At 40.1% G+C, this 27790-nt stretch overlaps 2 protein-coding genes across 17 annotated transcripts in view; both read left to right on the top strand.

Annotated features, from left to right (window-relative positions):
* Window positions 1-34: 34 nt before the first annotated feature.
* On the top strand, window positions 35-8402 carry LOC130186308 (bromodomain-containing protein 3-like). 5 transcript variants are annotated; one of them, XM_056403337.1, is made up of 11 exons: window positions 89-225; window positions 2423-2773; window positions 4299-4436; window positions 4521-4656; window positions 5238-5278; window positions 5387-5731; window positions 5808-5936; window positions 6053-6250; window positions 7315-7448; window positions 7541-7815; window positions 7961-8402. In XM_056403337.1, the coding sequence occupies exons 2-11, from the start codon at window positions 2579-2581 to the stop codon at window positions 8062-8064; spliced, it is 1695 nt and encodes a 564-aa protein (XP_056259312.1). In that variant the 5' UTR covers window positions 89-225; window positions 2423-2578; the 3' UTR covers window positions 8065-8402. The 5 variants fall into 5 exon arrangements, with proteins under 5 accessions (XP_056259308.1, XP_056259312.1, XP_056259310.1 ...); XM_056403335.1 differs by having other exon boundaries at window positions 5384-5731; XM_056403333.1 differs by having other exon boundaries at window positions 35-97; window positions 5238-5731.
* Window positions 8403-16769: 8367 nt separating this feature from the next.
* The window catches only part of vav2 (vav 2 guanine nucleotide exchange factor), a 211242-nt gene continuing 200221 nt past the window's right edge, over window positions 16770-27790 (top strand). For 5 of the 12 annotated variants that reach the window (XM_056403330.1, XM_056403326.1, XM_056403329.1 and 2 more), the window contains exon 1: window positions 16770-18133. In XM_056403330.1, coding sequence (XP_056259305.1) covers window positions 17930-18133 — 204 coding nt within the window. In that variant the 5' untranslated portion in view covers window positions 16770-17929. The remainder of the gene's footprint in view (window positions 18134-27790) is intronic. The other 7 variants (XM_056403331.1, XM_056403327.1, XM_056403324.1 and 4 more) reach the window with 2 other exon arrangements.

The following is a 27790-nucleotide window of genomic DNA, read 5'->3' as shown; positions in this document are numbered from 1 at the left end:
ATGAGTTGTTTGCCAACCGCCAATAAACACCGACGAAGAAGAAGAGGCAGCAGGAGGAGGAAACTTCTCAGTTCGTGGCTTCAACGTCGGTCTAACGGTACGATGTGGAGCATAACTGGGCTCTCTAGTCAGGCTACTGTGCGGGAAGCAGCGTCCTCTGAAGTACAGCAGCTCCTGAACTGACGTTCCAACGTGTCTTCATAAGAGAATAAGTTGGACGAGTTGGTAATAACTTTAGTAGCTTGTCTCGTACGTTTTTACTCGTGACTCTCACGTCACCCCCAGCGAAACAAGTACATGTTTCTGCCGCTGATATTCGAAGATAAGAGCTAGGTTAGCTGCAGGGTGGCTCTGCTGAGGAAAAAACTTTGAAACTCAAAACTTCACCTCTAAACAAAGCGGGACTCTCGAAAAATCACAAGTTGGCAATATGAAACTTGGTAATAGATGTAATTACGCCTTGTGTGTATCGAATAATGGCACTGTGGGCGTTAACTATCGCCACCTCGCTGAATTAGGTTAAGCTAACAACACACCAAGCCTTAGCTTAGTTGCAGCTTAGCCCGTTAGCTTTACCTGTAGCCGCATGGTGCGATGTTTATTTTTCTTTTTCAAAAAGTTTGCAAGCTATTTCTCTGCCTTCTTGTCCAGCGTTACGTTAGCACGTATGGTAACATGTCAACCGTAAAGTAGCATTGTCAAAAGGTGAAAACCAGTTGGTTGAATGGTTTATTGCTATAAACTATGTTATATCGGTGAAGCTATAGTTTCTCTGTCCAAACCTTCTATGGGGGAAATGCCACGTGTTTCACTTTATTTCTCATTTCCTATGCAATGTGACAATAAAACACCCCAGAATTACATTTTATATTAACGTTAGGCCTCTTATTATTCAAGTATTTCACTACACGTTTTTCCCCATCTAGAGAAAGCCACTATTAAAACTTTTTTGTCATTAAAATAATAAACTATAGGAGCAAACATTGCATTCCCCACTAATAATACAGCTTCCCCTCCACTTGTCTAAAAAGTAAACAAAAACACATGAATTAACTACAAAAGCTGTAAAACATGAGCACATGGATGCACAGCTCATAGTCATGTAGATGGGGTGTGTGAAGAACCACTTAAATTAATTCATGTGAGCAAATCAAAACATCTCAGCAGAAATGATGTTTTATGGTATTTAACTAGATAAATGTGTCAGTTTACCGTTGTATCAAGTCTTGTTCACAGTTTTGATCAGTAATTTGATTAGATTTGTGTTTTTGCTTTTGTCCACAATGGTTGATGTCACAACATTTGATGAGCACGCCCCCTAAACTCTTAAATCATGCTTATAAAGGCAAGCACTTCTTTCCAACTTGTCTTTAAAATTAGGAGAAAGAAAATCAATATTTCCCAACGTATTTCCATGTGGCCTGGGCATTGCTATGCATGTTAGCATTTGAAAAAATGGGGACATCTGCTGGCCAAATTCCTGACATTTCATTTATATGAATGAAGGAAATCTGAGACCATGATGAAACTGTCTGAATCCAAGTGGTCAAGGAGGCTTTGTTTTCACCTGCGCCTGTTTTTTTCATTGTAAACTGGATTATGCATAAAAAGTAGTGAACTGATTTTCACTAAAGGGAGGGATTGGGCACGAGCCAGAGAAGAACCTATTAAATTTACGTGCAGAGCTTGTTAAATGGGCTGAATTTTTTTAATCACTTTCCTTAACATTGCAAAATAGGAAATAATGTATGAAACTTATGACTTACTATTTTTTATGAAATAATCATTATGTTATCAGACTACCTCCTTTTTCCTTTTATTTTTCTAGTATAAGAGCTACACAGATGTGTAAGATTGTTTGACCTTGGTGGAGGTATGTGTTCTACAGAGTGCCATTCTAGTTATTAATATTGTTATTTTGTTCAATAAAATATGTTATGAAAAGTCATAACTCTTGAACAGACTCAACAAATACTGTGGCAGAATAAGAAGCGAGAAGTAGCCTACATTTAGTATTCGAAACCAGCCCTACAACGCTCTGATACGTGTGATGGGATTCAAAAGGGGCAAGTAGTCTGTTCTGAGTGTAACATCACTGGATTCCAAAAAATAAAAAAAATTAATGTTTCAACATATGTTTTTCATATTTTCTTTTTACTTTGCCGCATCTGAAAAACACAGTTTCTATCAAAATGGATTCTTTATTTAAACAGATCAGCGTGCAGCATCTCAGCTTTGGTGACGTAATTAATTGAGCTCTATATATTTAGGTGTTTGTTTCTAATAAGGCTCAAATTAGCATAAAAATATCGGAGTAAATCAACCATAGTAGCAGGAGACTACGTTGTCAGGGGACGGTATTTATTTTGGGATTGATCTGTAATCAACCGCATTATCTCAACCTTTTTTCTTATATCAACAGGTTACCTTGTTTGGTGTGACAACTATGTATGAATCTGGCTGGTGTTCTCTCAGAGATTTGGAAGAGCTGACTGACAAAAGCTACAGAAGATAACAGAAACCAGCAGAGCTTGTGTGTTCATTTCTTGAAGACCAGTCAGTTTTGGATGCCACCACCATGTCAGCAGAGATAGAACCAGTTCCTCCACAGGTTGTGAATCCTCCGCCTCCTGAGGTAACTGACCCCAACAAGCCGGGCCGAAGGACCAACCAGCTGCAGTTCATGCAGAATGTAGTGATCAGATCCCTGTGGCGGCACCAGTTTGCCTGGCCTTTCTACCAGCCTGTCGATGCAGTCGCTCTTGGACTACCTGTGAGTAGTTTGCAAATGTTGTGTGATGTAAATGTCCTTCAAACTTTCAAAGCTTTAGTGGGGAGTGTTTGTTTGTGCATTTAATTTATTTATCAATACAAAAGTAATTAATGTGATTTCTTTTAGCTACTCTGATGCCCTGTTTTTGCAAGTCAGAAACACATCAGGAAACAAATCCTGAAAGAAACGCATATCTACTGCACCTGTAGTGACTTTAAATCTGCTTTACAGTTGCCACTACAGTTGTGATAGACATCCCTATTAAAGGCAGTTGTATATGTGTTACCAACTATACTTCTGCACAGAAAATATTATATACAACAAAATAAAGTGGTGTACAGGATCTGGATGCCTGAATTAGATGGGTTTTTTGTTTGTTTTGTTTTTCACACGCCAATCCCCACAGTGTAACTGTCTGTAACAGTGATTAGCCTAAAATGTCATATATGTGTTTGTCTTGCGTTGTGGAAAAATCCCCCTCCCCCCAAAAAAACTATACTTCACTCTTTTCTTACACTGGGGTAAAATTGCTCCTGAATCCTTAAATTTCCTCTGTTTTCATCATTCTTTCATTGCAGCTATTGATGTTTTTGCTTCTCCCTAAGCTGTTTTTCTTTCTCCCTTGGTTTTTGGTTGCCTCCTAATCCGCATGCACACCCCACTTAAACAACACAACACAGTGAGTACAGAGACACTGGAGTGTGTCCCATTCAGTCTCAATCTTATTCAATTATATCTTATAACCATACATTAGTCATTACAAATAATCCTAAAATTTGCTAATATAAGCTTTATTCTATGTCACTGCATCTTTAACCTGTTAGTCAGCATTTAACTAATTACATATTCATTTGAGGTAAATGCTTTGGTTCCAGAATTTAAACAAATTGTATGAACAGGGACTATTTCTTGAGTGGTCCCAAAACTGGGCTTAATCCCCAGTAACTGGGACATTGTTTGTGAAATAAGATCATCTCTTTTGAATTATTGTGGAGGCGGAAATCTCAGAGACTGATATTTCAGGACCCTGGCAAATAAAACCAGAACTATCTGCATGCCTAGATATCTTGTTAAAGGGGTTTGGTCTGAATTTACATAATTTTGGCCATCACTTAAATTGGTTATGTAGACAGACAGGGCAAGAAACATTAGTGTTCAGATGATCAGAACAATTAGTTGGGTAATTATTTTATAGTTTACCTTCGCTTTTGCTTCTGGATTATTTAAGGATTTACTTTTTTCTGATTGTCTGACTGCCAGAGTTTCTTGTCCTGTCTGACCTTGTTTCTGCTGTGTTGCTGTGTTCAACGAAAGGGGGAGGCCAAAACTGTGACATTAAGACCCAAATTGTTGTGAAGTTGAATGATTCTGCTTGAGTCAACCCATTAAATGTTGTATACAGGAAATGTGCACTAACAAACTCTTCTTTGTCAGTCAGACTTTGACAGATCCTTTTCAAGTTGTGGGACAAAGGAAAAAAATAAGATGACATTCATCTGACACGTTGATTCTTTTTCTTAATCAGGATTATCATACGATAATAACGTCTCCCATGGACATGGGAACCATCAAGAAGCGACTGGAGAACAACTACTACTGGAGTGCAAGTGAATGTATGCAAGATTTCAACACCATGTTCACCAACTGCTACATATATAACAAGGTGAGGAACTTCATGATTGACTATTCATCACGCTGGTTCGCCTCACAGAAAGTAAATCCTCACAGATTTTCATCTGTTCTCTAGCCTACAGATGACATAGTACTGATGGCCCTCGCCTTGGAAAAGATCTTCTTGCAGAAAGTTTCCCAGATGCCTCAAAGGGAAGTGGAGGTTTTACCTCATGCAGCCAAAGTGAGGGGCAAAAAAAGTAGCACTCCAGGTAATGAACTATTACTTGTATGAAAATTGAGCTAGGCTACTTATCTCTCTTTAAATGTATATATGTTTTTAATTAGTTGTGCAAAACATTGTATTACTTTGTTGACCCTCTGCTACTCCTCTTGTTTCTGTCTGTTTGAAATGCTGCTGCTCAGGCCTTCAAACTTTTCTCCTCCCTTTTAAATCACCAAAGGTTTAATTTTGCAGTTGTGGAAATTGGTTATTTTTTCTCATTCCACATTGAATTATAATGCAGTTATGAAATGTATAAAACTATTAATGTGGTAATTGTGTTTCTCTAATATTATCTTATATTGTAATTATATCTTATATTTGCACAAATTCAGTGCCCCTGAGAAAAACTTCTCCTAAACGTCTCTTCATAAATTAGCGGGGAAAAATCTGCATGGAGCAACACATAGACATGTGTTGGTGTCAAATTAGTACAGGCTATGCAGGTGGCAGTTAAATCGCTGTTTCACTACTCTTTGCCAGCTAGAAAAAATTAAAAAATCTAAAGGTACCTTCAACTATTTTATTTGAGTTTTTTCTTTTTGAATTTGTGTTGATGAATGCATACAGGTGGGCCGGATGGAGCTGTGACAACAGAAACAGCCACAAAAGTGAGTCCCCATTTGTTTTCTCTGTCCCCCAATCATCATAATTTAAAACCTGAGAGCATGAGAATTTTACCTTATTGTGGTGTTTTTTTTTTTGTTCCACTGAAGAAGAAAGCGCTGAAAAGGAAGGAGGAGGCAACCACTGATTTGTTGCCAGGAGTCGTCATAAACAATTTGAGTGATTTATCAGAAAGCAAGAGGAGACGTGAAAGCTCAGGCCTAGCTGTCAATCCTTCTAAGAGTGGCTTTGAAGAAAAGGAGTTGTCACAACATGAAACTGAACAGGGCAGACAGAGCGAGCAGCTCAAGTACTGCAGCGAAATCCTGAAGGAAATGCTCTCGAAAAAGCACACAGTCTACGCCTGGCCTTTCTACAAGCCTGTCGACGCTGAAGCTCTGCAACTTCACGATTACCATGACATCATTAAATATCCCATGGACCTCAGCACTGTTAAAGTATATATTCATACATACAAGCACGTCTGTTCACTTAATTTCAATGTATTTGCTAACATTTTGTCTTATTTAACAGAAAAAGATGGATGGAGGAGAGTACCGGGATGCACAAGGTTTCGCTGCAGATGTTAGGTTAATTTTCTCTAACTGCTACAAATACAACCCTCTGCATCATGATGTCGTAACAAAGGCCAGAAAACTTCAGGTGTGTTTTAAATGATTAAATCTCACAGTTCAAGAGATTAAATGTTTTTACTGGTTCCCCAGGCTCGGGTTTCCATTTCACTCAATTCTTCTTCTTTGTGCTTGTGTTTGCTTCAGGGCGTGTTTGAGAAGAGGTTTGCAAAGATGCCAGACGAGCCTGTGGAGTTGATTTCACCAGTGAGCGCCACGTCCACTAAGAGTGCCACTTTCAGTGGGATAAGTGGCAACAGTTCATCCAGTAGGGACAAATCAGACTCAGCAGAGGAGCGTGTCACCCGCCTTGCTGAGTTGCAAGAACAGGTGGGTGCAGAACAGGTGGGTTCCTGCACAGATCTCTATACAACAAAGGCTTGCTATGTACTGCAACCACGTTCATTCACTGACCTGTTACCTTTCTTATGAATGCATGCATAGCTTATATGTACTAACTATAAAATCCTCTGTTTATTATTAAATAAAATGAAAATATAGCTTTTGTATAAGTTCAACCACCTATGAAATCATTAAAAGGTTCGCTTTAATTCCACTTTAGATGAGTTTTTTCTGGAGGCAACAACATGTTTTGCAGCCATCTGTTTCAGTTTTGCACATTAATCTGCCAGCATCACAGTTTTTTTGCACATGTGTATGTGTACTGTGCTGTCAACTGGCTCAAGCAAACACTTGCTACAAGCAACATATTATAGGAGTTATATGTCACTGCATTTTTCACAATGTCATGACAAGATAATCAGTAAAAAAAAAAAATCAACATAATCAAGAATGAAAATAATCTTGGGGCAGTGTCTGCAGCAAAGGACTATGTGTTGTGCTGTGGCATGATTTTCCTGGGGATGTTGTCTTTGTCTGAAAATACTGAATCTGAAATACACAAACTTAAATTATTCCAGGTCTCAGGAAGAGACCTGAACATGTGACTTGCATCATTTTGTACACACACACACACACACACACACACATACACACACACACATATACATATACATATAAAAACACAATGGGATCACAGGACCAATAAATTGTGCTCTATACAGCAACATTGTAAAAGAGGTTTAGTGTGTGATGAGATTTGAAATGCTTCCACAACAATGACCTGCACTGCGGTCTAACAGGACACTACGATAACAACAAAACAATTTCTACCATCTTATCTTCTGGCTCAAAAATGTGCAGCAGGGAGAAATCGATGCATAAAGAATATTGGTAGGAGAAGATATTGTTGACTGATAAATTATTATGCTGAGCTGTACCTAGCATACAGTAAATCTTTTCGCATACAGCTTGTTTGGTTTCTTGGTGCTGCTATTTTTCCTGGCACTTTTATTTTGATATTATTATATGGCACCACAGTGACGCATCTCTGTTGACTCTATATGTAGCTCAAAGCTGTTCATGAACAGCTTGCTGCACTCTCTGAATCCCCTGTGATTAAACCAAAGAAGAAAAATGAAAAGAACAAGAAAAAGGACAACAGTAAAGGCAGTACATATTCCAAAAGTGATTCACATTTCAGGTATGACATTTTACATAACCTAACAACTTTGTTTACATAGTATATTACCTCCATAGAGACTCGTCCTTTAACTGCTTCGTCTTGAATTTCAGGCAGTCATGGAAGGAAAACAAAGACTGGGAATCAGATGATGAATCTCTGCCGATGACGTATGACGAAAAGCAGCAGCTGAGCCTGGACATTAATCGCTTACCTGGCATGAAGCTGGGTCGCGTGGTGCACATCATTCAGACACGAGAACCCTCAATGTGCGACACCAACCCAGACGAGATCGAGATTGACTTTGAGGTTCTGAAGCCGTCCACTCTGCGGGCGCTGCAGCAATATGTCAAGTCTTGTCTGTATCAGAAGTTTAAGAAGTTTCAAAGTGAGTGCAAAGCCTTTCCACTTGCTTCCTTTCTGACATTTGAGTTATTAAGGTGCTAACAATCCAAAGAATTTAACTGCTAGGATACATTGGCATCTGACGTAATTAATTGGTCATGGTCCTTTCTTTACTTCCCTTCAACCAGAGAGAAGCAGTCAGGCTGCGTCCCAAAACATCAGCAGCAGCAGTTCTTCAGATTCTGCCACGAGCAACTCCAGTGACTGCAGTTCAGACAACAGTGACTCCTAATAACTGTATTGTTTTTATTTATTTCTTTTGTGACCAAAAAAGAGTTCTTAAAAAATGTTAAACATGTTTATTTTTGTATTTGTTAAATGTTCACTGTGTTGGACATCAAACTTCCCGCACAAGGTTATTGTATTCAGTGTGGCTTCTCTCACTTTTCTTTATAAATCGCAATATCCGTCACTGGTGTGTTTTTATCAGACACTATAGATCCACAACACAGACGGATGCCATACTGCTGGAGTTGAGGTGTATTTCATAAAATCTGAGTTTCAACCAATATCCTGTTTCTGTCATTCATGTTCTCCATACTATTTAAATAAAGGCCTTTTTTCAAATGCGACTGTGTCATGTATGTTAATCTCTATAGTGGACAGGGTACCTTAAGTATTTTTTATTAGAAAAATAATAGCATGTATGGTGATTATTAATCTATTACTGATCCATACAGGAAGAGATTTTGCTGAGGATGTTATTTTACAACCCTACCCTGACAGTACATATATTCACTTTCTGGGAGCTTCACAGGACCACAAGCTTATGCTCAGCTGTATCCCTGTATCAGCTGGGGATTACATGCCTTGCACCAAGGCACTCAAATAGTAGCTGTTCAGGGACAGGAGAGCATTATTTTTCACTATTCATTCAAGTGCTGGGTGCCCCCCTTCTGGGGATCAAACCACCAACCCTCCAGTCATAAGCCTGTTGCACAGGATTGATTTTCTGATTTTTTTTTCTGATTTTCTGACATGGAGTACGTTGTCGCTGACACTAAACCTTTCTGATGCACCTGTTGCCCTTAAGACACCTCTGACTACAGTAGGTAGAAGGAGTATATAAGGATTTGGTTCCAGTTGAGTGAAGGAACACAGCTCCACACATAGACCATACTTAACAGTGTCAGAAGTATTTTCCATTTTACTTGGAGAAGAAAAGTCAAGTAAATCGTCTTACCAAAGAGCCTCAGATGTGCACAAAAAAAGATTTATATATTTGATGCCAATTACCTGTGGAAAATCAGAAGCAATTCGAGCATAGATAAAGGCATAGAGCATGTTCTGTCAGTGCTGCTGTTTGTGCTTTCAGGGGGTGGTGAGTCAAACATGGGAACATATGCGTTTAGAGTACACACTGCTTTTGGTTACGTTGCCTTCATGCTGACTAAATATAAATCAACCATATTATGTATCAATTGACTCAGAATTGATGCTTTGGAATGAAACACATTCGTCTTACAAACGTTTATTATAGAACATGAATTAATTTACATATATTGTAAATCAGAAAAAATAGTACACTGTTTTCTAAGCTGAAAACAGAGCAGAGTCTGGATCAAACTTTGATGTCTGTGATTATTGCTCCATGAACCATAATTGTTCCAGGCAGAACAGTTTGACATCTGTTCAACAATAACCTTTGTAAAGAGTTATACCAGTGTTTTGCAAAGTGAAGGCAATTTTACTTCTAATTACTTCTAATGAATACTTTCAGCATGATGTAGCATTTTAATTGTGTTTTCATTACATCCAGGCTTCGTAAGATGTGGTATGAAAGTCAGCTTATGCAGACTTGAAACTTGAGTTCAGTCATCCATCAAAGTGAACATCACATCTGCTGTTATTTGTGTCTCTTGATATCTTTGTTGAATGGCAATGCAGTGAAGACCTTTCAAATCACTCTGCTCTAATAACTGTAACCATGCAACAACAGTGCAACTCTGACAAAAGTGAGAGCAAAAGTGATGCTGATTACCTCACTCATATTTCAAGTTTCAACTGTTAGGTATTTCTTAATTCTGTATGAACAAGAAAAAACAACCAGCTGGAGCCTTAAAAAGTATGTTAAAAAAAACAGTCAGTAGAAATATCATTTGAAGTAAATGAACCGCATTTTTCTTCAGGGAAGTCTTTTTTTATGACTGACACTTGAATGTAATGCAGTGTGTTTATGTACTACATAAAAATCAAACTTCCGCTTTCCTCCACAGGCAACTTTATTGTGCCTTCTCTAGATGATTATTACAAGTGGTCATATTTTTAAGCTTGGTACTCGGGATAAGAACCTAATAATTGAATCTGTCTGCTAACCTGGAGACACACTGTTTTTGTTAGGTCTATTTTTCTCTTAATAAAAAGAAAAGCTCAAAGGTTGCTTTGTGTTTATTCAGTGGAATAGGTGTAAAGTAGCCTTAATATTGTGCTCTTTAGTAAACAGCACCACGGTGAAAGAAAGGCCCTTTGCCTGAAACACTAACTCCACTTTCAGCTGGCCTGCCAACTGCTCTGCAGAAACTGGCACGTTCCCAAAGCTGCCCAGTTCAAACTGCTGGTGCCTCCGCCAGCTTACGCTCCTTCAGATCTCAGTGCTTAGCTTCTTTCAACATGGACTAGAAACATTGGAGCTGTGCAGTTGGGGAGGTTTACACGAGAAGCCTGTGATGGTAAAGCACTGATTCATACTGGCAGAGAGAAGATAATAAAATCAACTAAGTGGACAGGTTGGATATCGGTGACTACACACTGCTTGCGGTTTCGTAATCAACCAGAAGATGGCCATCATGCACCACCCTAAGTTTCACTGAGATTACTTTTCATAGTTTCACTTTTATGGGGAAGAAAATGCTGCAGTTGGAATGGGTTGTATAGCTTATGACTTATGCACTTCTTTTTTATCACTATTATTTTGATGACTTCAGTCATATATCACCTTTCATAAGAAAAATTAAGCTTAAAGTACTTTTTTGCTAATAGAAAACAACATAAAACTATTTTAATGAAAGAACAGACAAGATATTCCTAAACATATTAAAAACTGTTTTTTTATGAAACAGGTTAAGGATACATACAACATGTATCAATTGTGTGTGGATGCTGGGGAAAATAAAAACAAGGCTGCTCATACAGCCTCCCAGCCCAGCTTGCTGTCCTTTCACAGTTTGCATTGCAGTGGGACATTCACTTTGTGACCTGCACTCCCATCATGCAACATGGAACATGCTGCCCAGTGGCCTACGACAACAACCTTGGGGGCTTGATTGATCAATGCTGCAACTTCAATGACAACTAGTCATTTCTGCCACTTCTGGCCATCACTCACATGTGCATGAATCCAATGTTAAAAAGACCACATGCGCAACTCTCTAGACACATCACATAAGAGACTGGGTTTGCTTTGATTAATGGATCTCTGGTTTTCATTTTCTTTTCACCACCTTGTAGAAGACCAATTGGGGGAAGAAAAATAATAGAAACTCAATGAATGTGGCTTCACAATGTCAATTTGAATCAAGGTATGTGGAATGAACTGCACATGCATGCACTTCTGCTCAGTAAACGATTTATGCTAATGTGACATATCAAGAATTTTAATTGCAAATTAGCTGCTAATACAACTGTTCTCAGTGAAGTAGAAGCATCTTTTTTTAATATGCTCAATTTGTAATAGCATGTATGGTGATTATTAATCTATTACTGATCCATACAGGAAGAGATTTTGCTGAGGATGTTATTTTACAACCCTACCCTGACAGTACATATATTCACTTTCTGGGAGCTTCACAGGACCACAAGCTTATGCTCAGCTGTATCCCTGTATAAGCTGGGGATTACATGCCTTGCACCAAGGCACTCAAATAGTAGCTGTTCAGGGACAGGAGAGCATTATTTTTCACTATTCATTCAAGTGCTGGGTGCCCCCCTTCTGGGGATCAAACCACCAACCCTCCAGTCATAAGCCTGTTGCTATAACTTTTAGGGCACCACTGCCTGTTCCTTTCCCATTTATCCCACAGTCGTTAGCCCAGTTCCTCGTGTTTATATGCTGTGTGTTTTCCTTGAATGTTATCTGTTGGTTTTCAGAAAAATGCATGGCGGAATTAAAGTAAAAGCCATATCAGGATATTCCAGCAGCATCTAGTCGAATTTGTTTGACCTTCACTTATCTGTCTAGACAGGATTTACAGAGCACACAGATGCTTCTCTTTTTACAATAGTTTTTCAAATAGTATACAGCTCCACATATTATCATACGTGAACACAACTTTTCTCAACTTACTCTGGATCTGGCGTGAGCATGGCAACACGGTTCCCCCTGGAAAAAGGCCTGCTTAAAGATTTATAAGCCATATTTTAGGCTGATGGGGCTGTTCAAAAGGTCTTTAAAGGTTAAGTGATCTCAAGGCTCCGTCAGCCAAACTCAAAGGCCATTTGTACATCACAGAATGCATCGTGCAAAGGACATTATCAACAGCCATTCACCCAGCCCATTTTAATGTGAGATTACAGAGTTTGTCAGAGTAAAGCAAGGTTTCAGTTAACCATTTAGAATCCAGATTTGGTAGAATCTTAAACAAAGGGTGATTTAAAATGTATCTTTGACTCACAATAGCAGTTTGTCTTGCTGACAACACACTTCTTGAGGAGTTGCACCATTGAAAGTCCAAGAACATCTCAGAGCTGGTGTCAAGACCAGGGAAACCTCAAGGGATAAAATCTTCAAATGCCCACGAACTGCATGTATTTGTTCTGTGGAAATTGTCATCTTTAAACTAGCTCTCCAAGTGATGACTTTTGGTCAGAAGGTAATATGCAGCTGGCGAAATTAAGCCCTGGGGCCCATGAATTGCTGCCCACATCCACAGTTGCTGTATATGCTAGCAAAACCAATGAAAGAAAAGGTGCAGTTTTTAGATGAAGCACCCACTCTGTAGCCAGAGGTGTCTTAAGGGCAACAGGTGCATCAGAAAGGTTTAGTGTCAGCGACAACGTACTCCATGTCAGAAAATCAATCCTCTGCTGAAAGGCCTACTTTTAAAGTACAATGTATGAATACAGGGGGATGAAGAAGGGATTAAAATTCAACACCTTCAAAAAATCTTCGAGAACCCGATTGATATGTGCTCTGTTCAGGGCAGTGCAAAAAATATCAGCTTCAATGTCTCTGCACAACACTTGCAATTTGTGGCCCCAGCCTCCCTGTCTGGGGTGTTAGCTGGTGGAGATGTCAAAATACAGTAAACTTTTTGGTTACATTGGTGTAATTCTGTCACATTACTCTGAAAACATCTTGTATCTCTATGCCTTCTTGACATCCAGTGGTGTTTTAACACATTTGGGTGGGAGGTCATGTTTTTACCTGCCAATTCCAAAGCAAGCACTAAAGAAGGGGGACACTGGTAGACAGAAAGCAGAGTCCACAATATTCATGTCCGCTGTAAAGAGCTGACAGTGGCCGTTTGAGTCCTTCCTTAGGCCTGTATCTAAGTCCACACATGCATATTGATGATTTCAATGCACCCACTTGTATCTAGCCTTGATGTATGGATCCTGCTTTGCAATGTTTAAAAAAACAAAAATAGAAGCACAGAACATGAGACCGATTTGCCGCTCCATTTTATGCCTGGAGATAAATTTGCCAAATGTGTTACGTCCCTGTGGAAATCTGGAGGTGGGAAAAGACAATGATGACTGAGCTGAGAAAGTAATGAGACATGACCAAGAGGATTTAACAAGGAACATGTGGCATATTGATGTTAGTGATAATTAAGTGATTAATTGGCCAAATGTGATTGTTTTATTAACAAGGACTGACACTGGGAAATTAAAGAGAGAGCGATTGAGAAAGGAAATTTCAAATTAAAGAAATGAACAAAATAAAACCCAACATATCTAAACAGCCGTAGGCTATTGCTTTGTGGAAAGCAGAAAGAAGCTGTGAAGATAACACTGCCATATTATCATCACTTAAGCTGATACGTCAAACTTCAAACTTATTCTCTTTTCGGTCTGTTTTGCTTTTCACAAACTCCTGAGGGAAAAATCTGTTCCCTCAGCTGCTAAATGCTCAACAAGTTGCTAATTTTGTCTGACATTCATTGAAAACAGCCGCCTGATGTGTCTGAAAACGAAGCTGATGAAAGCTGGAAGAGTGGACCAAATAGTTGTGGGCTGTAAAACCCTTTTTGCATTGAACATAATCATTTGATCCATTGTTAATATAAAAATATTGATTATATTAGCTTTAAACCATGTTATCTCACTAACAGAGAAGTTAAAGAAAGTATTACAAGTTTTGCTATTGCTACATACCCAACGTTAGCATTAACAGCTGTTTACTTTCCAGTCTAGAAGAAACGTTGCAAGCTCAGTATCAAACTTCATTCCTTTACTCACCATGTTGTCTCCAGAAGTGGAAAGCAACACCATTGCTACCTCTTGCTTATATCACTTCTCTTTTTCTACTGAAGTTAGCATGCAAACCAGCTAGCCCTGGACTGTTCCAGCCTGTCTTGTCACTTTCTGACAGCGACTTATTGTGGCCTCCAGTCTGCCCTGAAGACTTAGTGCCTGCTCAGTGGATGTATCATAGCCTCTTGTATTCTAAAGAAGACAAAGATGGCTGAAGCTCTTGTCGAGCGTCAATCGCCAACCACCCGCTAAAGACATGAAACCATTTTTGGCGTCTTACTGTAAAACGTACTTAACGTTATTAGTCATTTCCACAGACGACATTTTAACTTGTCATAGTAGGAGGTGGTTCTGTCCTGTTCAATTCATGGCAGTCACAGGAATTCATGAGAGTGTGACAGGGAGCAAGCATGTACATCACCAGGACCCTGAAACTAAAGCTGCTAAATGGAACTCAGCCAGTATTCATTTTATTATTTATACTTGTGCTTTTCCTATTTTAATGTGTCAAAATGTCCTCTGCAAAAAAAAAAGAAAAAGTGTGTGTCTGTCTGTGTGTTGTCTGTGGACTCTGTTTGGAACAGATTTTATGGCATTAAGGGACAAGCCACGACAGGTCAATCACATTTTTCAGTAGCAAAGTAGAGGGTGCATTTCCGATCACAGCAAATGTAGTGGTTTGTTTGGTGTGTTTCAATGGTACACAGATTAATATAGATTCACTGAGTACTTTATTAGGAACACATGTACACCTGCTTGTTCATGCAGTTATCCAATCAGCCAATCATGTGGCAGCAGTGCAGTATATACGATCATGCAGATACAGGTCAGGAGCTTCAGTTTATGTTCACATCAAACATCAGAATGAGGAAAAAATGTGATCTCAGTGACTTTGACTGTGGCATAATTGACTGGTCTGAGGTTTTCTGAAACTGTTGATCTCCTGGGATTTTCACACACACCAGTCTCTAGAGTTTTTACTCAGAATGGAGCAGAAAACAAAAAACATCCAGTGAGCAACAGCTCTGTGGACAGAAACAACTTGTTGATTGCGAAAGGTCAGAGGACATGGTCAGATTGGTTGGAGCTGACAGAAAGGCTGCAGAAACTCAGATATCCACTATTACAACTGTGGTGAGCAAGCTTGGACTAGGCTATTAAAGACTGAAAAATGTAGGCTGGTGTGATGAAACTGGATATCTGCTGAGGCAGCAGATGTAAGGGTCACAATTTGGCATCAACAGTATGAATCAATGGACCCAACCTGCCTTGTGTCAACAGTCCAGGCTGGTGGTAGGTGGTGTAATGATGTGGGGAATGATTTCTTTGCACACTCTGAGCCCATTAACACCAGTCAATCATTGTTTGAATTCCACAGTCTATCTGAGTATTGTTGCGGATCATGTCCATCCAGCACATCAGATATGTATAGCAGAAAATCTTTTTAATCATTAATCATCCAGGTGTGGCCCATGTATTCTCAGTGGTTTGTACCTCTGAAAGTGTGTATGTGTGGGTTTGGTGTGTGGTGTTGTTCATATTTATATTGAAAGGGGCAGTGATCCAGTAATTAAGTATTGTGTATTCCACAATGTTGAGACAGCTGCTTAAAAAAAAAAGAATGGTCAAAAATGAAGCAGCAGCGGCCGAGATATCTTGACTTTTAGTCCTGTGGCATGGATCCAAGCCCAAAAACACCGGATCCCATAATGCAATGTTCCAATGCTACAGTCACATCACAAAGTGACATTTGACCAGCCACACGAGTGAGGAGCTTGGTTTACCATCGCACACCGTTACGTCAAGTGCTCTTGTTAGCTTAGCCTGCAAGTGTAATCTATTTTGGACTCTGGCTCTCCATCCCCTCTAAGATCAGCTCAGTCATGTTAGCTTTCTGTTGGTTAATGGTGCAAATTTGCATGTCAGATTTTGAAAAGTTAAACTCCACACAGAACTCTCACAAAGATTGATTCTGCCTTTTAAATCTTAGTGTGTCCAGGTCTTAAGGTCCTCTCTGCTTGGTAAATACACGTCTTTCAAACTCCACACATCCGCTTTGTAAATTAACCTTTTCTGTTACAGATTTGCACTCTCCAAACTCAAGCTGAGATAACCCTGATGATGATGTCATCAGGGGGTCAGTTCCTCAGACTCCACAAAGCTCCTCCAGAGGCATAGAAGACATGATAAAACTGAATAGTATAAGCAGATTTTGACACATAAAATCATGTAGACCTTCACAATGATCCACAGCATTGTGAGCAGATATACTGAAAACTAGTGGCGACTTTCCACCAGTGCACCTGCCAACCTTTCAGTTCAGTGCTGATGTTAGAAGCTTCACACAGTTTTTTTCCACTTTGCACCAAGTCAAACATCATTATGGACCGATCACACTGCAGTTAAGGCAGAAAATGTTTTATTGTGTTTTTTTTGTTTTTGTCTGAACTGTCCCTTTAATACCTTGCATTAGAATCCCGTGCAGTGCGCGCTTCATCCGTCAGAGGGCGCATCCACTGCTCCCGGTTCAAAAAATATTCCCTGAAACTCACATTCTTGGAGTATGGAGCCACTTTAGCGAAGTGCAGACACACTATCCAAGTTTGCACGAGATAATCAGCACGTGCGAACCCTGTTCGACCAGCGGCTCAACACCGAGCTTGAAAGCCTGGACGCTTTCCCCCTCAGATCTGTACAGCGCGGGTCGGGAGTTGGGACCGCTAAACATCTCAGTCCGAAAGGGAAACGAGGATAGGGAGACGCGAGAGAGAGAGAGAGAGAGGGAGAGAGAGGACATGAACGGAAGGGAGGCAGAAATCACAGAAAAGCGAAGCTGTGTGAAGGCGTAACGCTGTTTTGGGCGTGCGTAAAGGCGCGAAGCAAAGTAACATTAAACGGGTAAATGTAGACGCTTGATTCTTGTTTTCACTGGACATGTATCCGCGACCGCTGAGCGATGTTTAGATTGTGTTGTGGGAAGAGGGAGATCCTGGCGTTGTGGACAGACTCTTGTGTGTATTATCTCCTCTTTTTTTTCGCTCTGGAAATTACTGGAAGTTCTTGTTTTTGACGTTTAACTTGTGAGGAAACGTTCAATGCGAACGCGGTAGGTGACTCCGGACTTAGATTTCAACAACTAAACAGACTTGAAACGCTGTTTTTTCTACATTGTGTTGTAGGCTGTGTGGTGTGGTTCACTGAAATGTGAGACTCTAGTGAAGTCGATAGGCTACATGACAAACCGCTGCATCCAGCTGTTTTATTTGCCACTGTTGTAACCCTTCATTCACGCCCTTTGTATTGGATATGTTGATAAAACTTTTTAAGAATGAAGAAGGTTCCCGTAGCCCGTCTCTGTTTTCTGCTGCCGCCTGCTGAGCCTGATTTGATGAAACGCTGTGATTATTTGAGTCATTCTCAAGCTTTCATCATTTCCATGTTGAGAGGAGAGCAGAGCTGACATGCGTCTGGGATGGGGATATAGTGCGGTGACGTACAGCTATTAACATAAAGTTGTGAAACTGCCTGATCACCGAGCCGATAGTGAATGATTGAGACATCCGGCGCTGGTAGGGAAGCGACCTTAGTGCCTGCTTAGTGCGCCGTGAACCGCCGCTCTCAGCACCGCTGTGAACCAGCTCGTGGACTCGGTTACTTTGCGAGGAGAGCCTCCGGGAGCCGCTATGGAGGAGTGGAGACAATGCGGGCGGTGGTTGATAGACTGCAAGGTCCTGCCCCCGAACCACCGGGTCGTGTGGCCCTCGGCGGCCGTCTTCGACTTGGCACAGGCCCTGCGAGACGGGGTGCTCCTGTGTCAGATGTTGCACAACCTCTCGCCGGGATCAGTGGACCTGAAGGAGATCAATTTCAGACCCCAGATGTCACAGGTGAGTCGGCCTCTGTTAACTTCAAACCAGCAGGTGATGTGTTTGATTCACACCCCCAGGCTATGTCTTGTGACTATGCACACCATGCTTGTATATGCATTGCTCTGCTTCTTATTCACACCTTGGGATTGCCTGGGCAGCCGGCGGGTACACAGAGATGTTCCATGCATTGCTTTGATTCTGTGGAAAGCTGAGTGACATTTTGCAGCATCTTATTCCTGGATTTCCCACTGGTGGCCCACAGATTTTACACAGAAACCTTCCTGTCACAACAAGCCCGCTTCTTGGCCCCAGCCCTGTGCAGCTCTACTATCAGTACATCTGTGATAATACAATTACATACAGTAGTTAGGTGCTTAAACACATTAAGAGCCATTCAGTTTTGCACAGGTGAAGGAAGGAATTAAGTCCACAGACATCTTTAGACACTAAGGTGTAATCTTGGTGCTCAGCTGGCGGCCTCAAGGATGATCATACCTGTTTCCTGCAGTACTCAAATATGATATCAACCTGTGTAAGATTGCTCATTGTCATGTTATCAGGAATATGAAGTGCTGACGAAATTAACTCGCAGTGGCAGCTACAACATCCTCACATTTACTTTAGATTGAAGGGTCTTAAGTGAGTATTAAGTCTATAGTTCCAAGTGCAGAGGGAGCAGGAATGATCATTAGCTTTCTGAAGAGGAATTAAAAACATATCAATCCTAGCTTCAGTTATTTGCAGCAGTTTATCTTTACTGTTGTTGACCCTTTGGAGCACCAGGTGGGTGTGGATGTTCAATACAGAGCTTGGACAAATTAATAAAAATGCTTGGAAATCAGTGCTTGATGGTTACGGAAAGTTTAGCTGATACTCTCCAAATCCTTTTGGTTTAGCTGTAGCAGTGCTATCATAAGGTGGCAGCGATCTTTTATATTTTACCCGTGCCACAAAGCGGCATAGGGGTGACAAGAGGAGTAACCGCCTTTGTGTATAATTAGACTCAAAGAAAACATGAGTCTACATTGTGGTGCAATTATAGGTTTGCATTCTAGATGCCACACTCTGGAAAGCTCCCTCTCCACTTCAGCTCCCTCATATTTCCAAAGCCAGTACGAGGAAGTGTCGGGTGCCACAGGAAGTTTACGTGACCACAGCAGTAGAGTAAAAGTGCACTGTGGCAAACCTTTCTATTGACTTTTTTTATCTACCCCGAAGTCCGCTCTGAAGTACCACGGAGCCTCTGTTTGTGTATGGTGATAAGTCAGGGAATTGATCACAGTTGCCCGCATCCTGAATTGTTTCAGTTATTGTTATTGTCGTGCCCCGCAGAGGCCGAAACAGCTATCATACCACAGCGATTGCCCACTGACAGCACATTTGTCTGATATTCTTGGCACAACTTCCAAGTCCCCGTTTCTGTCATAACAATGTGTGAATGTCTGGCTTTCACTCTCTGTGTTGTTTGATTTCTTGCTTTTCCGTCATGTTTCCAGAAGTAATGAATTGATTGGTCCATAAACAGAGTTGTATTTGACAACAATTTTTTGATAATGAATTAATCTTTGTGGTCATTCATGAAGAAAAAAAAGCCAAATATTCTGGTTCTGGCATCCCAACAGTGCGAATCTGTTGCTTTGTTGCTTTCTCTGTTTTGTATCAGTGTTAATTGCATATTTTTGGGGGGTTTTGGACAGTCTGTCAGGCAAAGCAAGCAATTTCATAACATTACATCAGGCTCTGTGAACTTGTGATGTTCTTTTCTGACACTTCTTAGACTAAATGCTTTAATGTAATAAAACTGACAAATTAATCAGGTAAAATAATGGGTAGCTGCAGCTCTAGTCTCCAGTCCTTCTCTATTTGGCTACTGAGCAGCAGTAGCTTCATCTTATCAGCTCCAGAAGCTACTGACTTCCATGATTACAAGGCGAGAGAGAGGTCTGGATGGCATGCTTTGATCCGCCCACTAATCCCATGCTTCCCAGTCCCACAGTTTGGATCTGCAGTGAGGGTGGAAGGGGTGTCCTCAGTGACAAATTGGGTTAAACAAAATCCTGGCAGCAGAACAGTGGTATGTGATTTATGATAAGAAAAAGGTCAGAGCGCATGTGCTTTAACACTCAGAACACACAAGAATCAGTGGCTCAGCCAAATGAAGAGGAGGTGAAGCAGAGCGATTACATTATTTGCTCTGGACAAAATTTGTCTTTCATCAACGGCTGCGCGGTGATCGATAGTTTCCCCAAAGTTGAGTTTTGTCTCTAGTTATACCTTGCTGTGACACATTTAGTATCGTCAGATCTGTTTGACACAGGAAGTGTGTGTTAACATTGGTTGTTAATACTGTGTGACTTGAATCAGACCGGTCTTTCAATGAAAGTGTAACTCTCATGTGCTTCTCCATTTTCTATTGACCCACTAATTCTATTCAGTTGCTGCTGTTAGCTGACCTTAATGACAATAATGCTTTAAACGTTGGCACCAATCCCAGTTTGTGCTCCAATGCGTTATTGTGTTTTAGTGCATTCTGAAGAGCACAGTGGATAGTTTTTCAGATTTTGATGGTTTGTTAGTGGACGTTTTGGCATGTGCTATGACACTACATAAGGTCTGTTTGATATTTGTCGTACCTTGTCGAGGAGATCCTCAGTTCAGACCAAACCAAACATGGGCTTTCTGTGTGGAGTTTTAGTTCTCATGTCTGCATGCGTTTTAATGCTGAAACAATGAGTTGATTAATCGATTAGTTCATTAAAAGAAAACTTCTATTTTGGACATTGAGTGATTGAGTCAAACATCTGCTAGCTCCTGCTTCTCTCATGCGAGGATGTGCTGGACAAAACAAGCAACTTGATGATGATGATGATGATGTGTGTTGGGCTCTGAGAAATTGTGACATTTATGATGACTGTTCATGACGTTTTGTAGACTAAACAAGTGAAAACAATCATTGACCATAGTGGGTCTCCTCCTACAAGTCATGAAGCTTACAAAAACTGACCCATAAATTGCCCATAGATGTGAATGAAAGTGTGGTTGTCTTGCTATATGTGCCAGCCCTGTGATAGCGTGGTGACTTGTCCAGGTTGTAGCCCGCCACCGGGGCTGGATCTATCCCAGCATGCACTATACCGGGATACATCCAGCCCCTGTGATGTTTAACAGGATATAACAAGGATAAACTTTGAGTTTATACAACTGAATTTTATGCCTGTTAACTTATTCCAAGTTAGAGTTACATTATTTTATATTGTCACAGCTTAGATTTTATTACTGTTTACTTTTACTCATGACAGCTTTTGCTGCACTAGCAGTCACTATAACATTTTTTTTGCAATATGACCACTATGATTAAAGTTCCTTACACAACAAGGATGCAGGAAGTTTCTGAATTACAGACCTATCTTCATCACTTTATATTGTTTCACTTTTGAAAACCATCTGACACCTCAGAGACACAGTTATAAAACCACACAACAGCCGGCATCATGTAACTTTTTCATTTGAGAAAACAGAAGGCTCTCTGGGGAATTTTAATCTTGTAGATTTAGAGCATGCATTGCATATGCTGGGGAATATGTCAGAATAAGTTAACAATGTTTTCAAATATATTCAGTTGATGAGTGAAGGAAACAATTGTATCTGACATTTTGTCAGCTGAACTCATGATTTGATGTTCTGAAATGGATAATTGAACAATGTAAAATTGAAACTGACATTTAACATATTCAACATTAAGTTAATAATAAAAGAAAAGTTGATTTAATATAACATATTTTATAGTGGAAAGGATAAAGTAAACACGGACTGAAAATTTCATGTTTTCCCAAATAAAGACCACAAGTTAACAGAACTGGCTTTATTTGTAATGAATCACATTAATATTCAAGATTATCAAGACTGTTACTTTTGTTGAAACAAGAGATGAGTTTGATTTGTTGGTACAATTTTATTTTTTACTTAAAATGCTGTTAATTTAGGAATATAAATATAAGTGAGCGTGGGCACAAGAACTCTGAGTTCAGACTTCTCTGCTTTGTTGTGGACAGGAGGGGAAGTGTATCAAGATGACCTTCATTTGGGTGGTCAAAAAAAAAATCCCAGTATTGTATTTTAAAGGGTAGTGAGGCATTTTTCTCTACCTCAAGGTTGTAAACGGATGCTTAATGAGCACTGGTGTTTGGAGATGTTTCAGAGCTCAAAGTGTACATATCTAGAAGCCGGTGCCTCAGGCTGTGTCTGAAAGACAAAGACTGAGCTCTGCTCTCTCTTTTGCAATGTTTTTTTTTTCTCCTGTTAGTGAGGTAGTTTTGAATACCTTTGGGATGAGTCAGATGGATATGTTTGTGTGTGCTGCTGTGCTTTTGTTTCTGTGTGTGTGCGTGTGTGTGTGTGTGTATGTGTGTATGTGTGTGTGTGTGTGTGTGTGTGTGTGTGTGTGAGATGTTACAGTACCTGTGTTCAGATTGAATCACTGTTGGCTGAGCCCAGAGCTCTCCTGGAGCCTCTCTGTGCTCTGCGGGGCTCCAGATCTCACACACAGCCTGCTGCTTCCACTCACGGTAATTGAGATTCTTCCTCTTTGTCCTGCTCCCACCAGAAAATATTGGCTGCTGCTGGCAAGTAACCAGAGCTGATCTGAATTATAGGTTGTTAAATTCTGCTATCAATATGCTGGCAATGGAAATATAAACAAGGATAATCATGAATGTATCAAATGGGGTTTCATCCACTTTCATTCTCAGGTAGTTTTCTAATTCATGCCAAAACAGAAAAGAAACAGTTAAAGCTATTTTTTTTTTTTTTTTTTACAGAACAGAAACACCATGAGCGAAGTGGATTAACTTGTACAGCGCAAAACTGAAAGTCTGCCTCTTGAAAGAGAATTTGAGATTAAACGCGTTCATGCCCACCTGCTGTGGGGAATATTGTCATAAACCAAACTGCTGGTAAAAATAATTGAGGATTCAGTACGGAGTGGTTCTCCAGAAAAAATGGCTAACTGCTAGCTTGTCAAAGAAGGTGCTCATTTGCTTTGCATGTGTATTATTCAGAGGTTATGATACGTGGTCAAGAACAGGCTTTCAGAACCTCAAACATCTTTCTCAGAGGATAACTAAATATGAAAGCAGCATGACTCGTCTAGACATTGCGGTAAAAGTTGGCTTACATGGCAGAGGAAACATAGTTAGCAAACATATTGATGACGCATACATAACTAGCAAGTTGAGAACAGGTAGACTGCATGTTCAGTCGGATTATAACTTGTATTAATTTGTGTGGAGAATGTGAATTGGCACATTTGTGTCATTTTCTGGTCTTGCATTTGTCCAATAGTGGTTGCCCCTCCATTTTTTCCACCGCTTGTTACGGCAGCTGGCTCACAGCAGACACAAAGCAGTGTCAGGATTTATTAGTGTTAAGTTCACCACCTGACAAATTAAAATCTTGTATTTATATATCTTTTAGCTCTGGTTTGGTCTCTACCAGGTTTTTAGAGAAGTATCTGGCTTTTCAACCTTTTTCAGTAGTTACATGCTAACCCTTCCTGGCTGCTGCTTGATGCAATCCAGGTAAACTTTAGTGGGTTTACCTCAGCTTGTTTGCTGAAAACATCACCTTACCTCAGGTTGAATGAGACAGGAGAAACCGAACCATACAGTAAATGTGCCACAAACCCAAAACAACCAATGAGCTAAAAGACACTAAAAAGCTCCATAGAGCTGTAGTTGGGTGGTATTCTGTGTTATTTTGGCACCATATGCTAAACCTTTCTCCATTTACCCCATCCTCAAGTCTGTACCCCCGCTTAGCCATTAGCTTTAACTCTTTATGACCACTTTTGTTTTTCAGTATATTCAGTTACAGTGTTCTAATTCGCATATCTGTCTGTTTCTTCAGTTGACTGCACAAGTGTATGGTGGCCTGATCCCTGGTTATGCTTGTAACACACTGAAAGCCCCGTCTTAAAGAGCTCTGCAGGGTTGGAAATAAGATCAGAGAGAGTGTATGAACCGGAAAATGACATGGTAAATGCCAGGCCATGTACTATTCTGAAATCTATGTTTGTGACCAGTGTGGGGAGGGAGGTGGTGACTACTCTAGACAACCACCCACCCCTACCTCCCTCAGGAGTAATTTAATCTCCGCGTTTGGTCTACTGTTGACCCCGCGACCTCGGTGCCTTCCGGATGCAGGTAATACTGCTAATGGAGCTCGTTAGAGACACGTTCTGGGTTGCACAGCTGGGCCGGTGCCACCGGCAGCTAATGGGATTGACAAGGAGTGAATGGGTCTAGGCTGGGGGTTTCTAACCTTCTGTGTGAGGTAATCCGACTCCTAAGGTCATGAAAATCTTTTTAACTGAAACTTTCAATATTCATGTGGCTTGTGTGTTGTCATTTCCAGAACTGGCATAACAATGTTTATGGATAGAAATAGCCTTTGTCTCAACCTGTCTGTGGTAATGGGAAGCTATGAGATTAAGCTACGAGACCTTTCACACATATGAACAGTTCGGATGACTGCAGTTAGGGAGTGGTGCACATAGCTGATTTCAGGAGGAGACATCTGCCATCTAGCATGTTAAAGTAAGAACTTGTGGCATTTTTGATAAGTTGAGAAGGACAAGCCCCCCACCCCCACCCCCCCGCCTGCCAGTGATACACTGTATTCTGTGACAGAAAGTTCACCCTCAGGTAATGCTAATTGCATACTGCATACTGTATGCGAAACAATGTTGCTCCCCCAAGTGAGTGAGGAGCAATGTTTTCCCCCACGGCAAGAGGAAAAATGAGTGAGGACAGGGTTAATGAATGTCACAGAGCTGCAGTGACAAAATAAGTGGGGAAAGCTCTACAACCCTTCAGCGCAGTAGACTGTCCATGTTTTAGGATTGCTAGTTAATTCCCATAGTTTCTGTTTGTATCAGTGTCATGCTTTTCTGGTAATTGGTCCTTAAATCACAATTAAAATCACCAACTGTGTTATTAATGTGATGAGAAATAGCTAGATTGTTAAATCTTCTTCTTTTTGAGTCAAATAAAAACATTACACTTTTTTAAATCTAATAAACTATTAGAATTTATTTGATAAGTGATTCAGATATGACGACCATATTCGGAACCAGCTTGAGATTTGAGAAAATGCTAAAGAAATCCATCCCTGTTATTAGTTGTAAAATGAAGAAAGGTTGTAAGGAAGTAGATTAATTTAGTCTGTCTACTTTATGGCTGGAAGTGTGATCATGTTTCCTGATGATTATACGTACAGTTACAGTAAAGTCAAAATATGTGGTTTGGATTAACAAAACATTGCTGATGACGTGTGATCTGACGTGTGATCTGACCTGGTTGTTATAATGATATTGCCCCAACTGCAGATGATCAAAACTGAACCTGGTGAGCATAATAATATCATAATCAATAAGAACGACGAGCAAAGCTATGAAAATACAATCAGGTTGTACAAAAAATATGTAATATTCGTTTAATCCCAGGGGATATAGTAGGGGCCTAGCAATGCATTGATCCCTAGTTATATTTCTTTTCTTAACCTCTAAACCTGTTTTCACACCGAGGCAGGAGTACAGAGCAGGATTCCCAGAGCTGGTGGGAATCCAGTGTCCTGTTCAAGGTCACTTCATTAGGGCGGATGCCTTGCGGCAGGAGAGAGGTTGAACTTTCTCAAGTTGAAGGACAGTCTTAGTATCCACTTGGCCTAAAAATAAGTATTTCCTTGGAAACATAAGTAACAGACAACCAACCCAGCAGTGAGGGTTTTACATGCCCAGCTGCTTCTGTTCAACTTGTCAGCTAAGTAAAAATTTATCCTGTTAAAACAATGTTTGTCAGCTGTACAAACATTTGAATATCCTTAGTATCTCAAAAAAGGTGTTGAAAGGTTTCTCTGTACCTATGTGATGCTTGCACTTAGCACTGTGTAGTGGTTGTATGACACTCTGCATATGAATAGAATATAAATATGTGACTTACTTTGCCTTATTTATTTATTTTTCACCCACAGTGCTTCATGATGATAAAAAAAAAAAAAAAAAAAGGTACTCTTATCTTCTAAATCCCATGTGAATAACAGAACAAATCTAGCGCTGGCATTGAGGTGTGAACATCTGTCCTCTTTTGGAAAAGTGTTAAACACCTTCAAAAATATACCATTTATGAGGCATGAAATGTGTTGAACTGAAACCATTATTGTGTTGTGTTTCTGTGTAAGAAAAAATCTGAGTTTTGAAAGCAAGCCAGAAAAGCTTAAAAAAAAATACAAAGCTAGTGAATCACTTAAGAGAAACTTCCTGTTAAACTGTGTGTCACATGATTAGTAAGAGAAAATGAGATGAGTTCATGGATTGGACCAGAGATTAAAGTTCAATTTCTAATGACTCTAATTCAGCCTTTGCACTTCCTGGTTCCTGGTTATTTTATTTTGTTGTGTGCTACGCTGCAGCAGGGACACAAGGAAACTTTGTTGGACTTTGCTGTTTGTCCTTTGCTTGCTCAAACACTTTTTGCTTTTAATATATAATGAAATAGGAATAAGCATCTGGATCTCACCACCACAACAACCTGGTATATAGTTATTATATAATAGATACACAAGGCTCTGCTGATGTAGGGAGAAATCTTTCCTTCTAAATACAGCAGAGCATAAGGTTTCAGCTTCTCTACACATTAGTTAGTCGACCATACAGGCTCTCAGAAAATAAATAAATACGAGTTATGTGAGTGGAAGGATGCTTAGCACAGACTTAAACAGCAAAACAGTTAAGTAGTTGTTGTATAATGCAGCAGTTGAATGAATTGCATAGCGGTTGAGGTCGATATTCATTATGTGCAAATGAATGGTCACGCACAGACCGCTGCAGCTCTGCACGCCTGCTGCTTGTGCAGTGGGGAAAAAGAAACGGGAAGTGAATTTGGAATTCAAACAAGCCCCTTTTTTTTTTTTTTTTTTTATTTCTGACTTTCCACATACAGTAAATACCTGCTACATCTGTGTGAGCTCTGAGCAACACACACCACAGCTACCACAAGATGTGGTGCTGAAGCAGATTTTAGGCTCAATGCAAACACTGAAATTCCCCACAGAGAATAAGGGAAGATTTAAAGGAAGAATGTAAATGTAAATTGATGCATAGATTAATAATCATTAATAACAATGATTTAATACTCATTGAATGATAATGATCAAATGCTAGTTCTTACAGTTTAACCTGTAAATTTTGGTCTATTGATTCCTGCTCTTGACTGGCACACAGCTTAACCCTTTTCACCCTGACTGTAATAATCCAAATGGTGTGCATCCAAATTTAAACAGTGAGCACTCAGCTGCACAGGCCCCAATTTGAATGCGTGCCATTGTGGACACGGAGGGCAGAAAATGCTGCTGCAGAGCAATGAAGGGTTGAGCATTTTGAAGTACTAAAAATCACCAGAACGCGCTGAATTGTAGGGATGTGAATGTGTGTTCATCTCACGGCTCTGTTTGTTTCACGACAGAACTAATGAACAGGAGAATGGAGTCTTGTGGGTGGATAGGTCTTGGGAAGAATTTTCTATCAGTTGTATATTATCATCTGACAAATATGCCTCAGTTCAGAGCTGTGATGTACTATGGTCAAAATTTAAGAAGACTGTCAGACTAGCTTTGGTACCC

The sequence above is a fragment of the Seriola aureovittata genome, chromosome 18, assembly GCF_021018895.1.
Source record: "Seriola aureovittata isolate HTS-2021-v1 ecotype China chromosome 18, ASM2101889v1, whole genome shotgun sequence".
In the NCBI taxonomy this organism is placed as follows: domain Eukaryota; kingdom Metazoa; phylum Chordata; class Actinopteri; order Carangiformes; family Carangidae; genus Seriola; species Seriola aureovittata.
This window is presented reverse-complemented; position numbering and strand designations above follow the sequence as displayed.

Coding starts and splice junctions, on each gene's coding strand:
- LOC130186308 (XM_056403333.1), top strand. CDS start 2,579: ATGTCAGCAGAGATAGAACCAGTTCCTCCACAGGTTGTGAATCCTCCG. Junction 5,732..5,807: donor TGGACCTCAGCACTGTTAAA/GTATATATTCAT, acceptor CTTATTTAACAG/AAAAAGATGGATGGAGGAGA. Junction 5,937..6,052: donor CAAAGGCCAGAAAACTTCAG/GTGTGTTTTAAA, acceptor TGTTTGCTTCAG/GGCGTGTTTGAGAAGAGGTT.